We start from the raw sequence: 23,527 nt of genomic DNA, 5'->3' as shown, positions 1-23,527 counted from the left end.
GGTCTTGGCACTTTCTTTCTCGTAGGTAGTCCGACCGACTTCCCTGGAGCGCATATCACCGTGAGCAGTATCTTCAACAAGGCGAAAAGAGAGGAGGCAAACCAGTACTGTCTGTTTAAAAAAAATGAAAAGACTTCAGAAGAAACAAGGCTAGACACAGAACGCGCGCTCGGGGAGCGCGCATGACTGACAGCTCCGGTTGTTCGGAGAGGGCGAATTGCTCAGCACGCGGGTGGAAACCCCGTTAATTTGTCCACACGCGCCATCCTAGTCAAAAGCATCTTTGTGTGGCCTCGCTCGCTCCTCGTGCAGCCGGTAAACTAGGACACCGGGGGGGAAGGATCGTTTGGCACATCTAAATGGTCCCACACGAAACACTGACAGCGCTGCGCTTGAGACAGCATCACAGAAACGCCAGTCCTGTTTTCGTTTTGATGATTGGATCTCTGTAACCACCCAAGCTTTTTTTTCCAAGATAACTTTTTAACAAATATTTTACAGCCAAGGAACCTTACTAATATTTTTAGTTTTGAATCCTAACTTGGCTTTGAAACGCGACGAACATGTGTGTTTTTTCTCCCTTGAGTTCCATTGCTTGGGATTATCCTCTCGCATCCGCCGAGGCAATTTCATGCTGTTTTTTGCAGCGGGAGTTCTTCTAATCCCCGTTACTTATAGTGGAATCTCAAAGGACGCATTTAGTCCCAACCGAGGATAGTGGGGGAAAAACTCAGAGACTTAAGGAGAGAAATCGGCGGAGTTTCTTTCTTTGTATTTCCCGAGTACCCCGAGTGCGTACGTTATCACGATGCGTGTGGTGCTGGCATCCCTACCGCCCCTTACAGAGCGCCACTAGCCCGAACCGGTGCCGGAGTGGACCAGCTCCGTCTCCTGACCGTTCGCTTTCTATCTTTGCCCGTAGTCGACGACTGTTCGTTCCTGTGGAATAACATAGTACGAAAACAACTCAAAGAGAAGCTATCAGTTTTCCCTCTCTCTATTCCGCCTGGAGACAACAGGCGGCTTTGGATTGGTACTTTTTCCGGAGCATGGTCAATGATCGATGGGGAATCATGAACAGCTCTTCGGAACTCGAAGATGGACAGCGGGGTAAAAGCCAGGTATTTATATTGAACATTTATATTGAACATACCACACGCTCCCAAATGCTGATGCGCTCACTCAAACATTCAAGTTTGTATACGGTGCGCTTTCTAATGACAAGTAGACGCGAACGTCGAAAACAGCTTAATAATAAACGCCTCTGTGTGTGTGTGTGTGTGTGTGTGTGTGTGTGTGTGTGTGTGTGTGTGTGTGTGTGTGTGTGTGTGTGTGGCGTGTAGTCTAGGACTTAGGTTTGGCCGTGAATAGCGCATTAGAGGTGAACGTGCCATGTTCTTGTCACCATGCATAACCACAACCGTAGATCACAGAACGGCTGAAAGTGGTTATTTTCTTTTTCGGGGATTGTGGTCCCGGCAGGCGCTGCAGAGGCTATGAATTGCGATGTCTGTGAATACAGGGTCATATGTCGTGGTGTAGGTTTTTTTTGGTTCCTGGGGTTCAATTTGTGGTTCTCAAATTACAGACACTGGGGGAAACTCACTTGAACTTATCTGCCGTCAAAAATGTGCCGTGTGTTAATCTGTTCTCCGTCCAGTGCGTTCGGCAGTATTTGACATTTGTAGTATGGCAAAACAAAGTCTATATCAAATTGCATTTCTGTACAGAACGTAATTACAGAAGGTAATCATAAAGAGAGGCAGAGGGGTGCAGAGAGTGAGACGGTACCGCGGGGCGTAGATTTGAGCAGTCGAACAAGAAACGTACGTGGAAGTGAGACTGGCGCCGGGAGATTCGCGCTGTCGTCGCTCGCTCTGAAACGTAAACGCAGTTATTTTGGTTGTTTGACATTTTGAAAAGTTTCATTTGGATGTAGGCTATTGGATGAAGGTCGTAGTTGTATATTTGACTGAACTTTTACCACTAAAGCAGAGCACTACAGTACGATATTTTTGATGGTGAAACACACACACACACACGCACACACATGCGCAAGCACGCACGCACTCGCACGCACGCACTCACACACACACACACACACACACACACACACACACACACGCACGCACGCACGCACGCACGCACGCACACACACACACACACACACACACACACACACACACACACACACACACAGTACATGGTGCAATGTCCAGTCTTTTCTACATATTTGTCATCTGTCTTTCTTTCTCTTTATTTTTCCCATCCTTTTCTTGCTTTTTAACTTCCTTGTGTATCATCCTCCTTTACAGTGAAGTGCACGTGAGCATTATGTGCGTTCTGTAACGGTTGGTTGGCTGTTCGGATAAGAGCACTAAGCTCGCGAGCCTACGATATAGCGCGCCATCCTCTGCAGCACTGTGAGCTGGTTGTAAAGGAGATAAGGGGCTGCATTCATGAGACAACTTAAAATAGGAGCGCTGCTACTGGATCAGTTTAGCTTTGAAGCACACGGTGCCTGAGATCAGAATGCACCGGGGGAAAACTGATATCAGGTCACCACTGAGATGCCAAAATCAGCTGCTCAGAAGCACAGTAGGAATAAAGTAATCTGTATTAATGCATGTTGTTTTTAAAGTGGTAGTCTGACCAGCCTGCTTTGCAGCTAATAATTTATTATTATTATTATTATTAGTGTATAATGATTTTTGACTAAACACAGTCACATACACACACACACACACACACACACATGCACACACACACACACACACACACACACACACACACACACACACACACACACACACACACACACACACACATACACACACACACACACACACACACTGAAGTAGATGTTGGTTTATTTCCTGGAACTCTGATTTCCTAAAGGACAGTACAGACTTTAGACAAGACCACTATTACAACTAATACCATTACATACACCCTTGCGAGCGCACAAATACGCACAAGCACAGACTGGAAGTGCATGTTGGCCAGGACCATGGATAGTTCCCTCAATGAACTGAGGCAATTCAGCACCATGGAAACATGTACAAAGCCTTCAAGCCCTCAAAAGAAGTCTAGAGCACAGCTAGTGCTTGTCTAGTGCTGAGATACAGCTAGTACTCAGCGTAAATACACAAAAAGCATTTCTTAAAGACATTTCTGAGCACATCTAGCTACTCTTTAAACAGCTAGGTTTGAGTTTAGAGCTAGATTGAACTCCAAGCAAGCATGGAGTTTTGAGCTAGTTTTGAGTTTAGAGCTTGGAATGAACAAAAACTTGGACTGCCTGGAAGTCCAGACTAGGTTGAGAAACTATAACTAGATACTTCAAAGTTAAACAGGCAGTTTCTCTGGATGGATGGATGGATGGATGGATGGGCACATGAAATGTTACTTTTTACTTTGAATAACAACTTATTCATCTTTTAACATCTTATAACACCGATTCCATGATGCTTATGTCTTTCTGATAATTTGCTAATTGAAGTTTGTGCGCTGGTAGTATTTTGAAAAGTTCACTGATGCGTGAAATTGTCCTGCTTTTACTGCATATAGTATTATACTATCACCTACCCAGACATCTGTGAATTATTTTCTTAATTTTGCAGATGATTCTTTTTCTTGACTCTCATTCTAAAGAGGATATCTCTGTTTAAATTAATTTTATGCATCAATTGAATCAGTTACTCCTCAAGGGTTTGGCTAACATGTATTAAATAACCTCAGTTGAGCCATTGTATGTATTGTGCAGTCAGACTTCTATGCACTATTAAATTTACCTTAAAGTTCTACCCTGATAATACTATATAATGGGATAGTAACTCAAGACCATATTGAGCTATGAGACTTTTGATGACTCCCAACCCTAATTATTATAGTCATTGCCCCCAAATTACAGCCCCAGTTTCCAGTGTCCATTATCTTTCAGTGTTCCCAAAGCTGAGATCAGAGTTTCAGGGTAATATTCTTTCTGCTTAAACTGCACACTTACCATGCTTGGAAACGCCAGAGTAATTTAGATGTCATACTACAACAAAAGCCATTTGAAGAGTTTAAGATTTGAATCTGTAAAAAAGAGGGATTTTATTAACATGGTGGTCTTTTACTTGATTTTGATATTTGACGCTAGAGGAGAGGAATGTGGTGGCACTGTAAGATGTATTAAGATGTATTAACGTCTGACTTACAAAGAGACGACTCTCCGCATGGCTGCCTGATTATAACCAAGAAAACAAAGGGAAACCTTCTCATTCTTCTGTGAAACCTTCTCATTCTTCTGTGTTCCTCTCGTTCCCACTACACTCTGCTCCTCTCCCTTGTCTGTCTTGATCTCTCCACACTTTGCCATTCATGTGTTCAAACTCTGACGTTTTTGTCAATAGTGGTCCGGGAAGGTTAATATCACTTTCTTCCTTTTCATTTTCTCCACTCTGCCATTCCGCAACACTTGCACGAGCACTGACGACGGGTGAAATGAAGACGAAGATTTTCTTTGTTGATAGCTTCCTCCGAATCGTTTCTTGTGCCTGTGCACAAGAACAGGCTGATCATTTTTAGGCCTGAAACAAGCACACTGTATATGCGCTGATTCATTTTAAGGACTTGAACACTGTATGTACACTGATTGTAGCTAAACAAGTGGCTGTTCTGAAGTTTTGTGCGTTGCTTCCTTCTTTGTTATAAAGCCACATGGGACAATAACAACACAGGGACCAGCCGAAGGATCTATTTACAGATGCCGACTGTCTTGGACATACGTACACTCGTTAATGGTAATGCATTTTCCAGGAGCCCAGGCTAAACATTCCACATAACGTGTATTTCTGGAGCAGTTTTTGACTGAACATTTGTCATAAACTAGTTATACTACCAGAGTGCTATTCTTGAGAGGATGCACAAAAATCCTCCATCTGACAAAAAGTAACTAAATATGGCTGTGAATCTTTCTATCTTGTTGCAGATTCTTGCATTATACAGATGAAAAGTTTAAAGACATGTGGCATGTGGCCAAGCATGTATTCAGCAGTTTGTATGTCTTACTCAGTCATTTATTTCTCCTCCTCTATATTTTATGTGCGGCTACTAACATCCACTTTTTCGTCTCCATCTGGTGAGTTTTTTTCTTGTCCACCTGATGCTGTGTATGGTTGACATGAAATACCTGTCCATCCACTTAGCAGAACACAAAAAGGCTAAGCAGATGGCACTACACGCCTTTTGTAACACGAATACATTCCACAGAATCTGAGAAGCAGGATTTGGATTTTAAAGCCATGGTGAGTATTCAACATTCTCAGACGTGAACATTAATGTCTGGCTATAAGGTGGCCAATGACGAGTGGACCAGCCAGGTGAACTAGCGTGAATAGGACATTGTAAAGACTGTCTGTGCACATCAACCCAACATGTAAGTACTAGTTTGGTCTGTTCTGCTCATACGGCTTTGTCTATGGGCCTTACATACCACAGGATGACAAACTCTATTACAACACAATGTAATGTTGTCGATTATATGTATCAGCTTTTATAGTAAACAAGCTATGGCAAACTATGGCCGTTTTTGTTGAAACTCAGTAAACTTCTCTTTTAATTTTCAGCCTCGTTGCTGCGTAATTACCCACTGTAAACGAGGTTGGCGACGCGCACGGTTCCTTCCTCTCGCGGTTAATAAAAGTAACGGTGGAGTGCTTCTCCTGGCCCCAGCCACACCAAGCTTTCATGGGTGACGACGCTAGAGCACGGCCCGTTTGATTAACGGCGCCAGGGAAGAATCACTGAAGTCACATGCGTAGCCGCACTGACAGGGTTCCTGGGACAGGCAGCGGAGAGTCTCCCCCTGAGCAGCAATGATAGGGGAGCTAATTAATACAGCACAATAACTGAATCATTTATGAACAATGAAAAACTTTAATCTGCCAGAGAGAGAGGGAGAGAGAGAGAGAATACTAAAATGAAGATTAAAACGGAAGTGATCCATTTTTGTCTAGCCGCTCTCTGAGAGCTTTGTTATAGCTCGAGAACTGTGGTTCATTATAACTAACATAATTGGTTGTATTTGTTGCTGTCCTGGTGCTGCCTGCAGAGGCCTGCGGACTCTGTCGGGCTTTTCCGAGCTCATCACCTTGTACCCGCCGCTGTGATATGTTAATCATTACATATGAGCAAGCGTGATCTGTGAGACTGGGGTATGTTTTGTATACTGTACATGTTGCATTGTTGTGGATGAGCTGATTCGACAGCAAGTGGTAATAGCATCATTAAGACTGTGTGTAGATGGGTCAAGGTTAATCATTGAACTTATTACAGTCAGGGGTGTGGGACTTAGAGGGGGGGATAGAGAGAGAGAGAGAGAGAGAGAGAGAGAGAGAGGAGAGAGAGAGAGAGAGAGATAAGGAGTTCATCTGAAACACATGTTGGCGCTGATCAGACCATAGCTTACATCTGGTGGTTTATGGCCACAGCTTGTTCTGTGCATAACACACACACACACACACACACACACACACACACACACACACACACACACACACACACACACACACACACACACACACACACACACACTCAAACACACACACACATGCGTGCACACACACACAGACACACACACAAAGACACTCACACACACAGATGCACACACATTTAAACACACACACATGCGTGCACGCACACACAACACACACACACACACACACACACACACACACACACACACACACACACTCAAACACACACACACATGCGTGCACACACACACAGACACACACACAAAGACACTCACACACACACACACACACACTCAAACACACACACACATGCGTGCACGCACACACAAACACACACACACACACACACACACACACACACACACACACACACCTTAGAGGAAGATAAAGAGAGGACAAAGGGGTATTTTTTTGCAGTAGTTGTTTCAGGGTGAGAAGTTGGACAGGTACCAAGACGGAGGGAGAAGAGTGAGAGAAAGTCACTGCTGATCCTCACCAAAGACTCTCAGTAACAGTTACCCAACACATGAATTATTTACACTGCATCTGAAGTCAATCTAACTGACACAGAGCAATTCCTCAGCCCAGGGGAGGCAGGAAGGGAGAGGAGGGGGGCGGGGCAGATGAATAAGCGGGCGGTTTAAGATGTTATTCCACATTAAAACACTAAATTATTCAAATGTCAAATCAATCAGACGAGGCCAAGGAAGGATACCCGCGGAAAGGGCTTATTTCACGTCAGAATGAAGAGATGGAGAGAGGATGGAGGGGGGGGGGGGCGGTTTGAAGATGGAAAACATGGCAGACAATTAGACTGTTGATAGAGAAATACACATTTGCTCGTTTAAATGATCGTATGATCATTTGAAAATTAATAAGGAAGGATAGTGGCATGAGACATCAATTTAATTCATGTTATTAAAGAAACTATGAAAAATACAAATGAAGTTTAACGTTTGGGGATTGTCACTTCCATCACACAGCATTATTTCATTATGCCTTAATCTGTTCTGAAAATGTTTCATCACTAAGTGCATCATAAAGATAATAAGAATGTCAGCATAACCATGATGAAGGCAACACATGCTTCAGAGTGTAAGCGTTTCCTGCATGCTGGTATTAGCAGGTATGTTGAGTTATGCCTGCTTGTCTCCTGCTCACACATGGCCCACACTTGTGCTTTCTGAAACATGCTTTCTCAGGGAAAATTCTGATCATAAAAACATGGCCACTGTTGGCCAGTCAGCTATCACTAGGCAATAAACAGGGCTCAAACAGTCCTGTTGCCACAATACCTGAATGATACATCCACCTCTGCATTTTCCCTAGTGGGCTCTTCATGCAGAGAACACATGGATCACTGATATAGAGCTACATTGCAGCAATATAATAATAATTACAACAAAACAATAACAACCATAGCAAATATTATTAAACATTATTATTAATAGTTTATTGAATATACATAACCTGGCTGTGAGGAAAGCATAAAGAGACTTATTTGCCCCCTTTAACATGAAGTTTATCTTAAAGATCTTCACTTTATCTACCATTCCAGCCCTGTTCCTCACTACTACATTAACAATATATTAACGATAGATTAGTTTGTCATTTTGGCCCCTGCAATTGGCTAATTGTGGAAAGTGGCAATTATCACCTTCCACAGCCTGACCGTCGAATGTGTTCTAAACGGAACCGCACTGAGATTCTAGAACTCTCCAGTGACTGGGCTGTGAGCATGCTGACCAATCAGCATTGGTGCTGCTCAGCTCCGATGAATCACGCGGGTGTTGGAGCTGTGTGAATATGCCATTCCCCGAGGGATACATGTGACAACACCAATGTACACAATCAACGTTAATCACAATTAGTAGATGTGATGAGTCACAAAACCTCCCTCCCCCCCACACCCCCAGACACTAGCCTGTAATGACACTGACCTTGTTGAAAGCATGCAGTGGTAGCTAACAGATGGAATGAAAAAAAAACAGAAAATACTTCTGATTTTTTTATTTCTTTATTTATTTTTTTTACATGTCTTTGCTGAGTGGAGAAAAAAAATATCGCAACACGCCAACAGAAATACGTGCGCTTCGCATGATGCGGTGTAGGATCTGCTGACGAGGTAAAATGGGGGAAGTTCGGGTTGTAGAAACCCTGATGAAATAAACTGCTTGATGCCACAGGAGCATAACTGGGTGGGGGAGGGGGGATCAGTGGTAGGGGCAATTAACGCTGAGCGCTGCCGTCCTCTGTATACTTCTATCTTACCACCTTACCGCTCTCAATGTTGAGTTCTTTATCTTTAATTACTGTCTGGTGGTGTAACGACAGTGTTGCACTTTGCATAAATATGCCATGAGATAAGCGGAGTGGAGTTGGCCCTCTCGCTGGTGCAACACGCCATGGGCTGCGGCCAGACTCAATAGTGCGCCGTACCTAAGAACTTGAAGGTTGTGTGCAAAGAGTGTTTAATGTTATGCTGTCAGGATTTCAGATGACTCTAATTAGGAGTGGGGGAAAAAATAACAGTCACATGGTAATGTGATCATTAACTACTCCGACTAATTTGCCAGATTTGCAGAGTTTTCAATTAAAGGGGAAATTGACCCATCAATACCTTTGTCACGTCGTCGTTCTTACTATCTCAAGACCACCTGTGATTAACAGCCGTGGATGAGGAGGGAAACCTCTGCACTTCATACCTCAGAACTGAACTTGCAGTCTATCTTGGTAGGATGGGTTGTTTTCGAAAACCTTTAGCTACTCTAGCTCTAGATCTAGTATACAGATGATCGGCCCATAAACTATTTGGTATTAACACAGTGTATTCACATTATGAAATGTATTTTCTGAATAGAGTAAATTAGAAACTCTCCTGTCTAGCATAATCGCTAAAACAATCCATGCCACTCTGCAGTGTATCTGGTTCAGTTAGCCTGCAGTTCCTGAAGAACATTTTGATTTTGAGAGGTCTGAAAGTCTTCCCATCTCAATATCTCCCCCTATATTCTCATATTCACCTTTGACCTCTGTGGCAACATCTGCGAACGCCACCCTCTCTCTGTTTCCGCAACTAATCACCGATTAATTGAAGGCACGGCCTGCCCTCACTAAACACTACATTTGAAGGCTTTGAATAATTCATAAATAATTCATGAATTTCTCCACCATGGGCAAGGGAACGTAATGGTACTTGTTCTCGGAAACAAGGCAAATTGCTTTTAGCTGGAGATGTTTACAGACTCGTTCGTTGCTTCTGACTTGTCTGTTGGAGGATACTGTTTATTTGTTCATTGTTGCCAATATGGGACCATTAAAAACACAGGAAGATCATCTCTTACTAGAAACTTTACGAGATGCCTTAGCTAGCAACCATCCTCGCGGGCCATTTTATTAGGTAGACCTATTTTATTGGTGAATTTTATAGGTATATAATTACAGATTATAGTCCATCTGTTGCTATGAAGTTTGCAGGCCATGGTCTGCCGCCTTCATGACTGGTCAGCCCCACTGCTGACCAGATAGTGTTTGGGAGATAGATCATCTTCTACGCAGCGTCCGACCTGTCATGCCAGTGGACATGAGAATATCAGGTAGTGCCAGATTTGCTGATGTTTCTATACTTATTATCAGTGTCACCACGAGTCTGACAGTGGTTTACTTCTCATGCCCATTCAGTCGTGCAGTCGTGAAAACACACACACACACACACACACACACACACACACACACACACACACACACACACACACACACACACACACACACACACACACACACACACACACACACATGTGTATTCCAGGCGAATATCTGCTGTACACCTTAGTAACGCATGTAGAGATATTGAAGGTTGAAGGGAATTATACAAAAGGTCTAGAGAAACAGAATAAGACACAGGGGTCCTTTACCTACTTTATTTATATATTTAAAAATCAGGTTTTATTGGTATTGAGTGGCCCAGGTCTTCCTTAATTCCATTGTGTCATATCTGAGCCTAGAATACATCCAGTACTTGATGGGGTTCTCGACTGTGATATTCTTGAGTAGTTATTCCTGCATGCATTATAGGTTTGCATTTACTTTAGGCAAGCAAGCCTCAGTTGCTTTCATTTCACAAGCACCTCACAGATCAGCTGGACTTAGGCTGATGTCTAAGTCTATAGACTTAGATGTATATTGTTTTTGCAATGACAAAAGAATTCATCCACTAGGTTTGGCGTTTTGTTGCTTGGCAAGACACAAAATACTTTTGCAGGAAATGTATCGATAACATTTTGTTAGGAATTTGTTAAAAACTATTTGAAGTGTTTGAAGAGAAGCCCCTGTATTTAAACATATTTTATTTAAAATTAAAGAGCAAAATCAGAGTGAAATGCAAATTGGTTAGTCCTAATTTAGCCGATGGCTGGCTTTTAGCAAAATATAACTTCATAATTTATGCCAACATTCTTTTTTTTTTTGCTAAAATAAGATTTTAGAGACAACATTTATAGAGAACAAACATTTATTATTAGCAATGATCAACCCCTAAATCTGGTGCCTGCTATAATATCAAACCTGGTCAGATGAAATAAATAAGTATTTGCATATTGTTTTCTTTGACAGCTTGAACATAACTGCCTGTGCCTTCATTACTGCCTCAGCACTAGTGCTGTGTTTCACTGCATCCACTGTGCTATTAACATATTATTACAGGAGAATTTCTTCACAAGTATCGCTATAAGTAGTATCGAAAATGCTTGACCATACCAGGCAGTGTTGAGGTTACAACATTAATTTGCAAAGGACCTTTTAAGAAATTATATATGCTTATATGTATATGTTAAATGACAGGAGTCTGTGGGTTTTGAAATAGCAGGGGTGTCTGAGGTTAGAGGTGTCTGGCTTTAGGAGTGTCTGGGTTTTAGGAGTGTCTGGAGTTAGGGGTGGCTATGTTTAGGGGTGTCTGAGTTTAGTAGTGTCTGGCTTTAGGAGTGTTTGGGGTTAGGGGTATCTAGGTTCAGGGGTGTCTGTGTTTAGGGGTGTCTGGTTTGGAGTGCCTGGGTTTAGGAGTATTTGGGTTTTAGGAGTGTCTAGGGTTAGCAGTGTCTGGGGTTAGGAGCATCTGAGGTTAGGAGTGTCTGGAGTTATCTGGAGTTAAAGGTCTGGGGTTCCACCTGTCACATATAATTGAAGTGGCCTACATTCCTGTTGAAAGATGCTTTCAACACCACCATCATGGGTATGATTCCCAAGGAACACTTGTAATGTCATAATGCTAAATGTATATAATGTGCTCTTGGTAAGAGTGTCTGCCAGATGGTGTGAAGGAGGAGAAAAAGCTGTTAACAGTTTGTAATACCTGAAGAGAACTATTGACTTGACATATAAGTGATGATGTAATCAACATTGCAGGTTCTTCAGTTCTATAGAACTATAGAACTATACTAACTAGCAGACAAATTTCTTTCAGCAAGGGAACTTGGAAGATAACCACAGTGGGAACCAATTTCAGTCATTTTTATGAGAATTTTAGTCATCTTTTCTTATGTTTGTTAAATGATAAATCCTCTTAGTACAGAATGTGATTTTCATACATACACTAATGATCATTTGATAACAAATTTAAATTTGAATTATCCATAAAAGTAAACAAAAATACTTTCATATGTTTTCTGTGTTGGAAAGCTTTGTACAAAGATTCTGCCTTTGCATTTTTTAAGGATGTTTACAGTTTGTGTGGCACAAATCCTCCCATGTAGTTTCCTTTAATCACCTGTGTAAAGAATCACAGCCAGACTCCACTCAAAGATGCTCAACCCGCATTAACCTCTCCCAGGATATTACCATGTTTCTTTACATTTTCCTCTCTGTCAATATCTTCTGTTTGGTCCTATTGTATTGACTGCTTAGTCAGCATGGCTTTGTCTTAATGGGTTGATAAACAACACACTGCTTCATGCAAATGCCGCCAGTTGTAATGCTGTGGGCCGGCTTTTCTGTGGTCACGGTCCTGTACTGGCCTGCATCTGAAGGCAAAGCTGTGAACAGACTTTGTGTTAGATGCCACAGAAAACTGCCCTAAACCATGACAGCACATACAACTTGACCTTATTCTTAATTAATGCTTAGAAACATACGCTGCAAGAAATATGTCACAGAAGGGTTTATTTATAGTGTGCAATTAGTAGATAGAAGATAGATAGATGGTCTGTGTCTGTGTATCTAATAGATAGATAGATAGATAGATAGATAGATAGATAGATAGATAGATAGATAGATAGATAGATAGATAGATAGATAGATAGATGGATAGATAGATGGATAGATCTGACAGACAGACAGACAGACAGGTGCCTCTGGTGTGGAAGGAAATGAATTTCAATGGCCCATCAGGAAGTGAACAGGTGACTAGAATATCCTGGAATCCTCTTATCACACCTCATGGAAAAACTAGATGTTTTGTAAAGAACACATGTCAGAGTTGCAGAGTTTGGAATGCAATGGGTATTTTAGATTTAGTGTGCCATCCTTATTTTCCATGAAGGTATACTACAGAGTTTGCCTGTTTCTCTTAATTCACATTATCGCTAAGACTGAATGGTTTTCTAATCTGCTGTCAGTTGTATCTACAAATGAAAGTGACCTGTCCAACAGACCTCTGGAACTCTGACTTGTCATATCAGACTTAATTAGGCACCAGCACACTAGTTAGTCTGCATGATTAATAACCCAGTGGCTATTTCTGCCCTTCTAAGAGGTGTTTTAGAGTTAGCGGATAATCAAGACACTGGGATTTCCCAAGAGACGTGATGTAAGACCAAATACCTTATGGAGCTTATGGAAATCTCCTACAGTGGCACAAAAAAAGGTTTCAAGCAGGATTTAAGAATATTTTTACTCTTTTCAAGGAATGTTTATTGACTTAAAAAGACACTGGTAGAAAGTACATACCTTTAATATTCGTGCTGGCTAAATTACTGAATTATCATTATTATTCCAGACTGAGCATTCAAGTGTTTAATGAACAATATGCCTTCAGAAGAAAAAAGTAGTAAGCGTAAAGTTGAAGTAAACATAAGAAATACAATTATTTGACGCTCTTAGGAAGTTGCCTGCTATAAGCCTGATGATATTATGAGGCAGTCTGTCCAAGATGTAAGATTTCTATTTCGATACAAACTGCTTTAAAAGGCAAATAAGAATTGGAAGTTTTGCTAAAACTGTTATCCAAGTCCAACGGTGTTGACAGGTTTTAAAATAATGCTGTAACACCTGTTCTTTTAAGATGCAACAAAAGTGCATGAAACTGTGAGACCTTCATAGTAAATTAGAGTTTAAAGTCAAAACACAGCTTGCATGTGATAGGTTGTTGGCACTTACAAGTATCTTGTGCCCAGACACCATTTAACATGCAAGTCTCGTACCAGCCTTTTCTAATGGAGAGTCATGTGTCAACGTATCGATGGCACCAGCAGATTGGTTAAATAATCCTCCCATCGCCCAAGGCACAATTACCACGGCACGAGTGTTCGTTTTCATATCTGACAAAGCTAATTTACACCCTCCAGCTTGTGCCCTGTCTTTTCATGTCCCTTCCATTTATTGTGGCCAAGGAAAATATTGGAAGTATATATGTGGCAGAGTATATTAATATCTTTCCCAGCATACACCTCTCTACTTGGTTTTGTAACATAAACACAGTGAAGTCCACAAGCATTTTTTTTTTGTTGTTATTCTGGCTTTGTAGCTAAAATATTTCGGTTTATGCTCACTGGCTCCCTTCATGGTAAATGAGTAGCCTACACAGTGAATGGGAATTTGGAATTTTGCAAGGAAGCACAGCGAAAATGACGCTGACAGAATTTTGTTGGAAGCAAAGGTTGTTGTGCACTGGAATCGTTTTGACGACCTAGATAGAACCTGCATCCTAGTAGCAGAACATAGTAAGACAACCTAGCAAGGTGATAACACTGAGCAGATCGCTTACTACTGAACTAGGCAGCTGTTTGAAACATACCCATAAAACCTTTATGGTCGTGGTATAGTATAGATTTGTTGTTTGCAATTATGGCTATGAGAAAGTACTTTTGGAAGATTGGATAACATCATTATTTATATATTGGATGATTAATTGATGACCTATGCATGATGTTAATTGCTTTGGTTCACTACCTTGTCAAACTGTCTCCCATGCTCCTTTGCACCCTTAAATGTAGTTACTTTTGTACTCTTGAGAAGGAGAGAGGATGGAAACTAGTGAAATTGAAAATGACATAGAGCAGGGCGATTTGTCTTCAGTCTCCTCCATTGTCCTGTGACAATGCAGTTAGCTGAGTCCCTGAGATTTGCTTGCTTCAACCAAGTTTTTTCCTTCAGCCTTACAGTTAAAAGCGTTTCTGCACTATTGAAGGCGAAATGTAATGCATGCCTCTGGGTGAAGGGCTGCTTCAGCACACAAACACACACAAACACACATACACACACACACACCAACACACACGTACACACACACTGTGAGAAGGTACACCAGGAGAAAAGTTGGGCATATATGCATGAGAGTTACAGGAAGGTGGGGGATGGGAGGGGCGGGGTGTCAGGTAAACGCTGTCGAACAATGTAGGAATTTAAGCTTGTTGAGGTAAAATACAGTTTGACGAAAACCGATGTATAAAGAATAACCAATTCTGCAATCCAGAATCTGCCCCCTTGATGTCCAAGAATCAATCCATTTTTTTTAGTAACACAGCAGACAATAGTAAAAAACATATCCGAACAGTGTCAGTGCTCTTTGTCTGACGCAAGTCAGAGCTATCTGCATATCATCCATTACTCACTCATTTGCATGTACCATATCTGGTAATGGTCTGCACCCTACACAGTTCGGTGCTTAAAAAGTGAACACAGTTGGAGCCATAGTTTTATGGAATAATGGCGTTGTGTATGCAGCAGAAAGATGCTGTAAGTCCCAGCTGGAAGTTGATCCACATAAGAGAGGAAACTGCAGGAGGAGACACGAGATCGGCTGCCACGCTGGAGTGTAACTCGCTTTCAGCAGCTACGCAGTGTGGATTTGCAGATCATTCGGTGGCTAATTTGTTAAAGCGTTATGCGGCTACTCCGGTGGCGTGCGCCAGGGTCTTCACCATTGACACGTTTCTGGCATTTCAGCACTTTTTCTGGGGTTTCCCCTGCTTTGAAGCCTTAATCCAGCTCATGAATAATTTAATATCCGGACGATGAGTTCAATACCATGTAAGATGAAGGAGACCATGAAAACGTTCGGACCGGAAGAGCCTCGGAAATGGGGATTTGGTGCCGTCTCGGTGGAGTTGTAACGGTGAATTTTTACGCCCGATCTGTTTAAATTGAAGACGTTGACTACGGAGTGATGTACACCCCACCTGCCACCGCAGACGCTTCTCATCAAATGCAGCCCGAAAGGAAAGTGGAATTGCCTTCAAGTTGGAGTCAAACCCCATCCGCCAAATGGCACCTGGCACCTGTGTGAGCGTGGACGAAACGCATTACATTTTCCAATCTCGATTCGTCATCTGTCTTGCGCATATTCCAGAACCCAGCTTTGGTCATGACCCATTGTCTGGGATATGCCATTCAAGACAGATGAAACCAAAGATGCTTCACGTGATGATTACGGCATGCTTTAAGGGCTCCATAGCTTCTAAAACCATGCCAGGCTTGTAATGTTTTATCTGGCCTGCTTCTCTTCTGGCTCTGGCCTGTATGACCTTCTGGAGGTCATTCTGAGGATGGTGATACGCCTGCAGTGTGTACATTGTCATGCATAAGTCCAGACGAGCTGGACCTGGTGTTCCAGTGACTTCTCTGGACCAGAGGCTCCTTCTGGACCAAAGCTCGGCACCCCTGACGACAGCAGAAGAAGACAGAGAGGATCCAAATCAATGCTTAGCTGAAGGACATATAAAGCAAACGCAGATGGCGAATGTGTTGTTTTGTGTGTCTTGGATTTCAGTGGGGGAAATAAATTTGTAGCATTTTTAATATGTTTTTTTTTTATCACTTAGCATAAATCATTACACTGCTAGGCACTAGCTCACCCCAGCCCACACCCCAAACCCCCACACTCTTAGTAATTGTGTCCAGCCGAAGCTTCGTCACACTAAATACTAAAGTATAGTTGTGTTGTTGTTTTGGTTGATCCTGTGGCCAACCCACATACAGACTCATCCTGAGGATTTGCTTGTTGCTCTCAGAAGAGCGTGTTCCTGGCGGTGGATGTACACTGCACTTCCTGGTCTTTGAACACACTCACTTTGCATACTGAGTGTCTTGTTTTTAATAGGCTGAGGGCACACATACATATCTCCACTTTTACAGCGTTCTCTGAAGACCTTTACGTTCCAGGTGTACTGTCTTATCTGTTCGGTTCACAGCGCAGTACAGGAGTCTCCGTACGCTACCCAGCAGGCTTTGCGTTGTACTTAACCTCCAACCTGTCAATGGGGGGAGAGCGTGTGTGCGTGTGTCCTTAGTTAATTCTCATTTCCTAGAATTCTTCCTCTCACCATATATGGTGAGGAGCCACTGAGGGGTTTAAAGGAGTCAAGAAAGGAGTCGGTTTAAAGGAGTCACACGGAAGAAACACAGGAATACAACATTCTGTGCTCACATATGAGTCCACTTGTGTGTGCATATGGGCAAACAGCACAACCCGTGCGTGAGTAGTCTCTTAAGGGGGAGTGTGCACTGCGGGATTCATGGAGAGAGGACTGTAGATTCTGTCAAAGTCAGAGAGAAAGGACGTGTGTGTGTGTGTGTGTGTGTGTGCGTGCGTGCGTGCGTGCGTGCGTGAGTGCGTGCGTGCGTGTGTGTGTGCGTGTGTGTGTTTGTTTGACAGCATGGAGTTCATCTTCATGGTCAGACTATTGATTTCTCTGCGTGTTTTTACATGCATTATTTACAAGAACTACTGCTATATTCCATATACTACTAAAACACTGCTGTATCGCATATATATTAACATTCACAGCCCAGTAGTGAGAGAGTACATGTCATTACATTATTATATTGGTATTATTAGAGTACCAAATAAGTGCCTGTTTTTGAATCAATTTTTACAAGTAACCAGTTATCTGTCTGTAAACATATGCTAATAATACGCAGGATATTAATCCTAAAGTAGTGCAGGAGAACTTCTCCGCACGACCACTTTCTGTGTTGGTGTGTGTAGGTGTGTGTGGCCTTCTGTTTTGTTTGCTGCTTGACAGGTTTGCCAATATACGGCCTTTCGCTCAGTCAGGACCTGTTCTCAGGAAACAACAGCAATTACTATCATGGTTCTTGATGCTTGTCTTCACGGTGTTCTTGTAGACGTTTATCTGCGTAAAGCAAACAGTCAAACCACTGCAGTACTTAAACCACCTCAGTGTTTGGACAGTAGTTGACTAGAGTTGGGCTGATGTAATTCTTTGCACATGCAAATGGTGAAAGTCCTCGTTTTTTGTGTTATACAAGCACAGTGTGTGTGTCAGCAGTGACTCACAGGTCACTTCAACTCAGTTTTCTTAACACTAACAATCACTTGTAACACATAAGCTTAGTATTAGCTTCCAAATATGTCAGCCATCCTCGCAACTCACCGCCCTGCTCTGCATAGTCACGCACGGATCTCCTCCGATCTCGTCTTAATGCATGCATGAGGGATACTGTGATGTATTGATTAGGGAGAACCAACCTAGGTCAGGCGTCACATTAATAGATTTTCATCTGTGTGCAGGAAACAATGGCTGCATTTCCTCCTCTGCACCACTGAATGTTTCCTTTGTGTCTGCGTGTCTAGTAATAGTTTAAAGAGCGTGAGGAACGGCACCGTGCACCTGGGGGACTGGGCCCACCGAGCTAATTTGTTCCTTTCAGGGTGTCCTGCGTCTGCTGAGTTCTGCACATTAAACCTCCTCCGCGTTTGACATTACGCGTCATCTTGAGCCACTCGTGCCTCCTGAATTTATTAAAGCCAATTTTTACATCCCTATATGCGAGTTTCTCCCTCTAAAATGGGGGGGAGTCACGAGGGGGACTGATATTTCACCAGGTTCTAATGTTTTAACACGCCATTTTACATTCTCCTCTACAGTCGTCAAGTTATCACCCACGGATGAAGGGGTGATTCATAGGTGGCAGAGCAAACCCTATGCTGCTACTTTTCTCTCGACATATCCCTAACAGCCCTGGTCATTTGGGGCTCAGTGAACACGTACGAGGTGACAGGAACAAAGAACAGTCTGAACCTGAAATGGCACCCTGGGGCTGTAAGGTTATGGCTCTGATGCTCCATACAATAGACTATATGTCACATAAGAGGTAATTCAGGATTTAGATTGTGATCTGCTCTTATACTGTCTGCTGAGTCATTACCACACGGTACCACAGTGTATCACATTTTACCACAGTGCACCACAGAGTATCACATTTTACCACAGTGCACCACAGTGTATCACATTGTAACACAGTTTACCACACTGTAACACATTGCCTATAGAGCCACTATGGTGGAACACTTTGCCCTTTACTGCTGAGGTCAGTGTCTCCTCCCACTGTCACACAGAACTAGAGCTTTTTGACATTGGGTCGTCTTGAGGTCTGCTTTGGTTGCAGGTGTGTGGACAGCCAGAGTCTGGGCAGACTGCCTCACTGCTGGTGGTTAGAAAAATGACACAGGATGCTAGGGGCTGTTCACATGCCTGTGATCCTGTGAATTATGGATGACTGCTACACCCAGCTATGAGCCCCCACCCCACCCACCCTTCTTTGGCCCCTGACTCTCTACTGTGTTGTATGTGGTTTTTCGTGAGTACTGAAATTGAATAATTAGGCACAAGATTCTTTGGCCACACAGAAGCGGCTGTAATGCTAAACATCATACAGCTCAGATACAGCTAGCCAGGGCTACAGAGCTATGCTCCTTCCCATCATGCATCACTCTGTATTCACCTTCTTCAGCAAAGTGTGCATTGAAAAGACCTTCTCTTCCCGATTAGCTTCCAGAGCAGCCCACTTACGCACACACTCACCACAGATACGCCCATCTGGGTTTGCTTCGCCCCGCAAACACCACACACACACACACACACACACACACACACACAGTGGAGTCTGACCCTTCCTCCCCACCGTCCACCCCCATGAGAGCTCGTTTCCTCAGTAGCACGCAAGAGAGGCGGCGTAATGTTTCTTTGATCCGATTCTGGCACTATTAAGGTTTAATGCTAATGGAATAGTCTCTGCGTTTATTGGCTGGAACATAAAGGGGCGTATCCAATCGGATGTGCTCAGGAAAGCAGTGTAAACTGACCGTGCACGGCTGGGGGAAGAGCATGACCTCAAACGCAGCGCGTGGCATGACGGACTGGTTAATAGGTCAGGCTAAAACCACACACACACACACACACACACACACACACACACACACACAGGTGCCCACACATACATAAACACACACAAACATACATACATACATATGCACACTCTGATATTAATCCCCCAAAACTGAAAAAACAATGTGTTATTAAAAAATACTGTTGTGTGTTTGTGTTTAAAAATGTCAGCTTTTTTTCTTTTTATACTTTGTCCTTACATACAGTGAAAAAGTTTCAAATAAGCTGCATGTCCATGACTATAACAGTCCTAGAAACATACTGTAGTGTATTACTGCGACTTGGTGCCAGACATCGCCAGCAAAACTTTGTCTCTCTATATCTGTTTGTTCAATGCAGACATTCTGTGAGTGTGTCCCCAGTACCTCCCAGTTCACACCGCGCTGGTCAGACTCAGACACAGTCAGACAAACACCGCCCAAGGTAAGGGCTTATACACACTCACACACACACAATCACACACACACACACACACTCACACACACACACACACACGCACACACACACACACTTACACACACACACACACACTCACACACACGCGCACACACACACACTTACACACACACACACACACTCACACACACACACACACACACGCGCACACACACACGCACACACACACACACACACACGCACACACACACTCACACACACGCACACACACACACACACACACACACACACGCACACACATGCACACACACACACGCACACACACACATGCACACACACACACACACACACATACTTGTTTATGTGAAAAGTCAGGACACCTGAAAATAACCTACAAAATGGGTACATGCCTTTCTGAGGGGTCTAGCAATGAGATGAAAACAGTTTTGCATTGCAAAAAATACACACATCAAGCCCATCTGTTGAGATCTTCTCCAACTTGTTTCTTTAAGACACCTGAAATTTCACAGCATTCTTAGGACATTTTCAAGTTTTAGTGAAAACCCAGGACATGATAACACATACATTCAATTTTCTTGTTCAAACCACCATAGTAAGGACATAATGAAAAGTGGGGACATTACCGTGCATATATTTCTTGCATTCTATATAAATATAACAGTAATTTTTTACTGTTCACCAACATATTGAAAAGCCAAGAGCAAATTTCTTGAAAGGTGTCCAACAAATTTGCTGACACATTAGAGTAAAGATGCATGAGCAAACTGACTGGGCAGATGCAAATTTAAAAACAAAAACAAAACCCTTGCCTTCAAAATAAAGTGTAGTTTTGTTTTGGGTAGCTATTGGTCACACGTTTACTTTTGACTTCTAATTTATTAACAATCTGAGCTGGGCTGGTCAAAAATAGAGAGCCGGATGTGGTCCGCGGGCCATACAGTGCCCAGGTCTGGCATATATTGAGGATGTTACAGTGGCTTTGGTTCCCAGAATTTGTATAATAAAAGGTGACAACATATCAGAATGCAAAAATGTGACAAAGCATACTGTGGTAATGAGCTTCTTTACTTTACAGTTAAAATTTCAGATTTCTTCAAATCATTTTACAAACAGAATTTGAGATTAACACTTGTCACATACAACAAGGAAATACTGCTTTTAATAGCATAACAATAACGATTTTTTAACATAAGAATAGATAACTGCCACAATAAAAAATACACTTTTAAAAAGGTAAATTCATGAATGTAAGACAAAAATCACACCTATATCATCCCCTACACCACCCCTACATCATCTAGATCACTCCAACAACCTTACATTAAAAAGTACATACACTTTAAAAAGCCAGTAAATTCATGAATGTCAAAAATCCCTACACCATCCGCATCACCCCATATTTCTCTACATCACCCTTACATCATCTATATCCTCTACATCGCCCCTACGTCCTTTAAACCACTCCTACGGCCTCTACATCAATTTTACTTGGTTTGACTTTTTTTATGTAGTAATTCTGTTTTTAATAGAAAATTTCACTGCAGTCCAGTCTCTTGCTTGAAGTGCCACAGGTTACGATATTAGGCAAGAAACGCACTCCTTTTTCCCTGGCAGTTGACAAGTTATGATAAATTTCATCAAGTGTCTCTCAATGGCCAGAATTTGAGATTAACACTTGTCACATACAAGGAAATACTGCTTTAAATAGCATAACAATAACGATTTTTTATAACTGCCACAATAAAAAATACACTTTTAAAAAAGTTAATTCATGAAGGTAAGACAAAAATCACACCTATATCATCCCCTACACCACCCCTACATCATCTAGATCACTCCAACAACCTTACATTAAAAAGTACATACACTTTAAAAAGCCAGTAAATTCATGAATGTCAAAAATCCCTACACCATCCGCATCACCCCATATTTCTCTACATCACCTTTACATCATCTATATCCTCTACATCGCCCCTACGTCCTTTAAACCACTCCTACGGCCTCTACATCAATTTTACTTGGTTTGACTTTTTTTATGTAGTAATTCTGTTTTTAATAGAAAATTTCACTGCAGTCCAGTCTCTTGCTTGAAGTGCCACAGGTTACGATATTAGGCAAGAAACGCACTCCTTTTTCCCTGGCAGTTGACAAGTTATGATAAATTTCATCAAGTGTCTCTCAATGGCCAGAATTTGAGATTAACACTTGTCACATACAAGGAAATACTGCTTTAAATAGCATAACAATAACGATTTTTTATAACTGCCACAATAAAAAATACACTTTTAAAAAAGTTAATTCATGAAGGTAAGACAAAAATCACCCCTACATCATCCTCTACACCGCCCCTACATCATCTATATCACTCTAACAACCTTACATAAAAAAATACGTACACTTTAAAAAGCCAGTAAATTCATGAACAACAAAAATCCCTACACCCTCTGCATCAGCCCTAAGTCCACTACATGTTCCTCTACATCACACTTACATCATCCTCCATTTCGCACCTACCTTCTCTATACCCCTACGTCCTTTATATCATCCTCTACACCAGCCCTACGTCCTTTATATCATCCTCTACACCAGCCCTACGTCCTTTATATCATCATCTACACCAGCCCTACGTCCTTTATATCATCCTCTACACCAGCCCTACGTCCTTTATATCATCCTCTACACCAGCCCTACGTCCTTATATATCATCCTCTACACCAGCCCTACGTCCTTATATATCATCCTCTACACCAGCCCTACGTCCTTTGTATCACGTATCACTCCTATATCCTTACAATAAAAAAATACATTTTAATACACGTTAAAAAGCCAGTAAATTCATGAATGTCAAAATTCTCTAAACCCTCTGCATCACCCCATATTTCTCTACATCACCCTTACATCATCTATATCCTCTATATCGCCCCTACATCCTTTAAACCACTCCTACGGCCTCTACATCAATTTTACTTGGTTTGACTTCTTTTTAATGTAGTAATTCTGTTTTTAATATAAAATTTCACTGCAGTCCAGTCTCTTGCTTGAAGTGCCACAGGTTCTGATAGTAGGCAAGAAACGCACTCCTTTTTCCCTGGCAGTTGACAAGTTCTGATAAATTTCATCAAGTGTCTCTCAATGGCCTGCACTTCTGATGCAGACCATGTCCTTTTCTTTCTTGGCACTGTGCAAATT

The 23,527-nt window shown here is 42.1% G+C and overlaps 2 protein-coding genes across 3 annotated transcripts in view; one reads left to right on the top strand and one right to left on the bottom strand.

Moving 5' to 3' along the window:
- Positions 1-219: 219 nt before the first annotated feature.
- Positions 220-23,527, top strand: part of fibcd1b (fibrinogen C domain containing 1b) — a 143,352-nt gene continuing 120,044 nt past the window's right edge. The window contains exons 1-2 of one of the 2 annotated variants that reach the window (XM_077011209.1): positions 220-1,121; positions 20,261-20,344. In XM_077011209.1, the coding sequence (XP_076867324.1) occupies positions 1,050-1,121; positions 20,261-20,344 (156 nt within the window). In that variant the 5' untranslated portion in view covers positions 220-1,049. The remainder of the gene's footprint in view (positions 1,122-20,260; positions 20,345-23,527) is intronic. The other variant, XM_077011210.1, reaches the window with a different exon arrangement.
- Positions 20,780-23,527, bottom strand: part of LOC143518327 (uncharacterized) — a 61,315-nt gene continuing 58,567 nt past the window's right edge. Inside the window, exon 13 of the mRNA XM_077010765.1 lies at positions 20,780-23,516. Coding sequence (XP_076866880.1) covers positions 23,302-23,516 — 215 coding nt within the window. The 3' untranslated portion in view covers positions 20,780-23,301. The remainder of the gene's footprint in view (positions 23,517-23,527) is intronic.

Source organism: Brachyhypopomus gauderio, chromosome 7, assembly GCF_052324685.1.
Source record: "Brachyhypopomus gauderio isolate BG-103 chromosome 7, BGAUD_0.2, whole genome shotgun sequence".
NCBI classification, from domain to species: Eukaryota; Metazoa; Chordata; class Actinopteri; order Gymnotiformes; family Hypopomidae; genus Brachyhypopomus; species Brachyhypopomus gauderio.
This window is presented reverse-complemented; position numbering and strand designations above follow the sequence as displayed.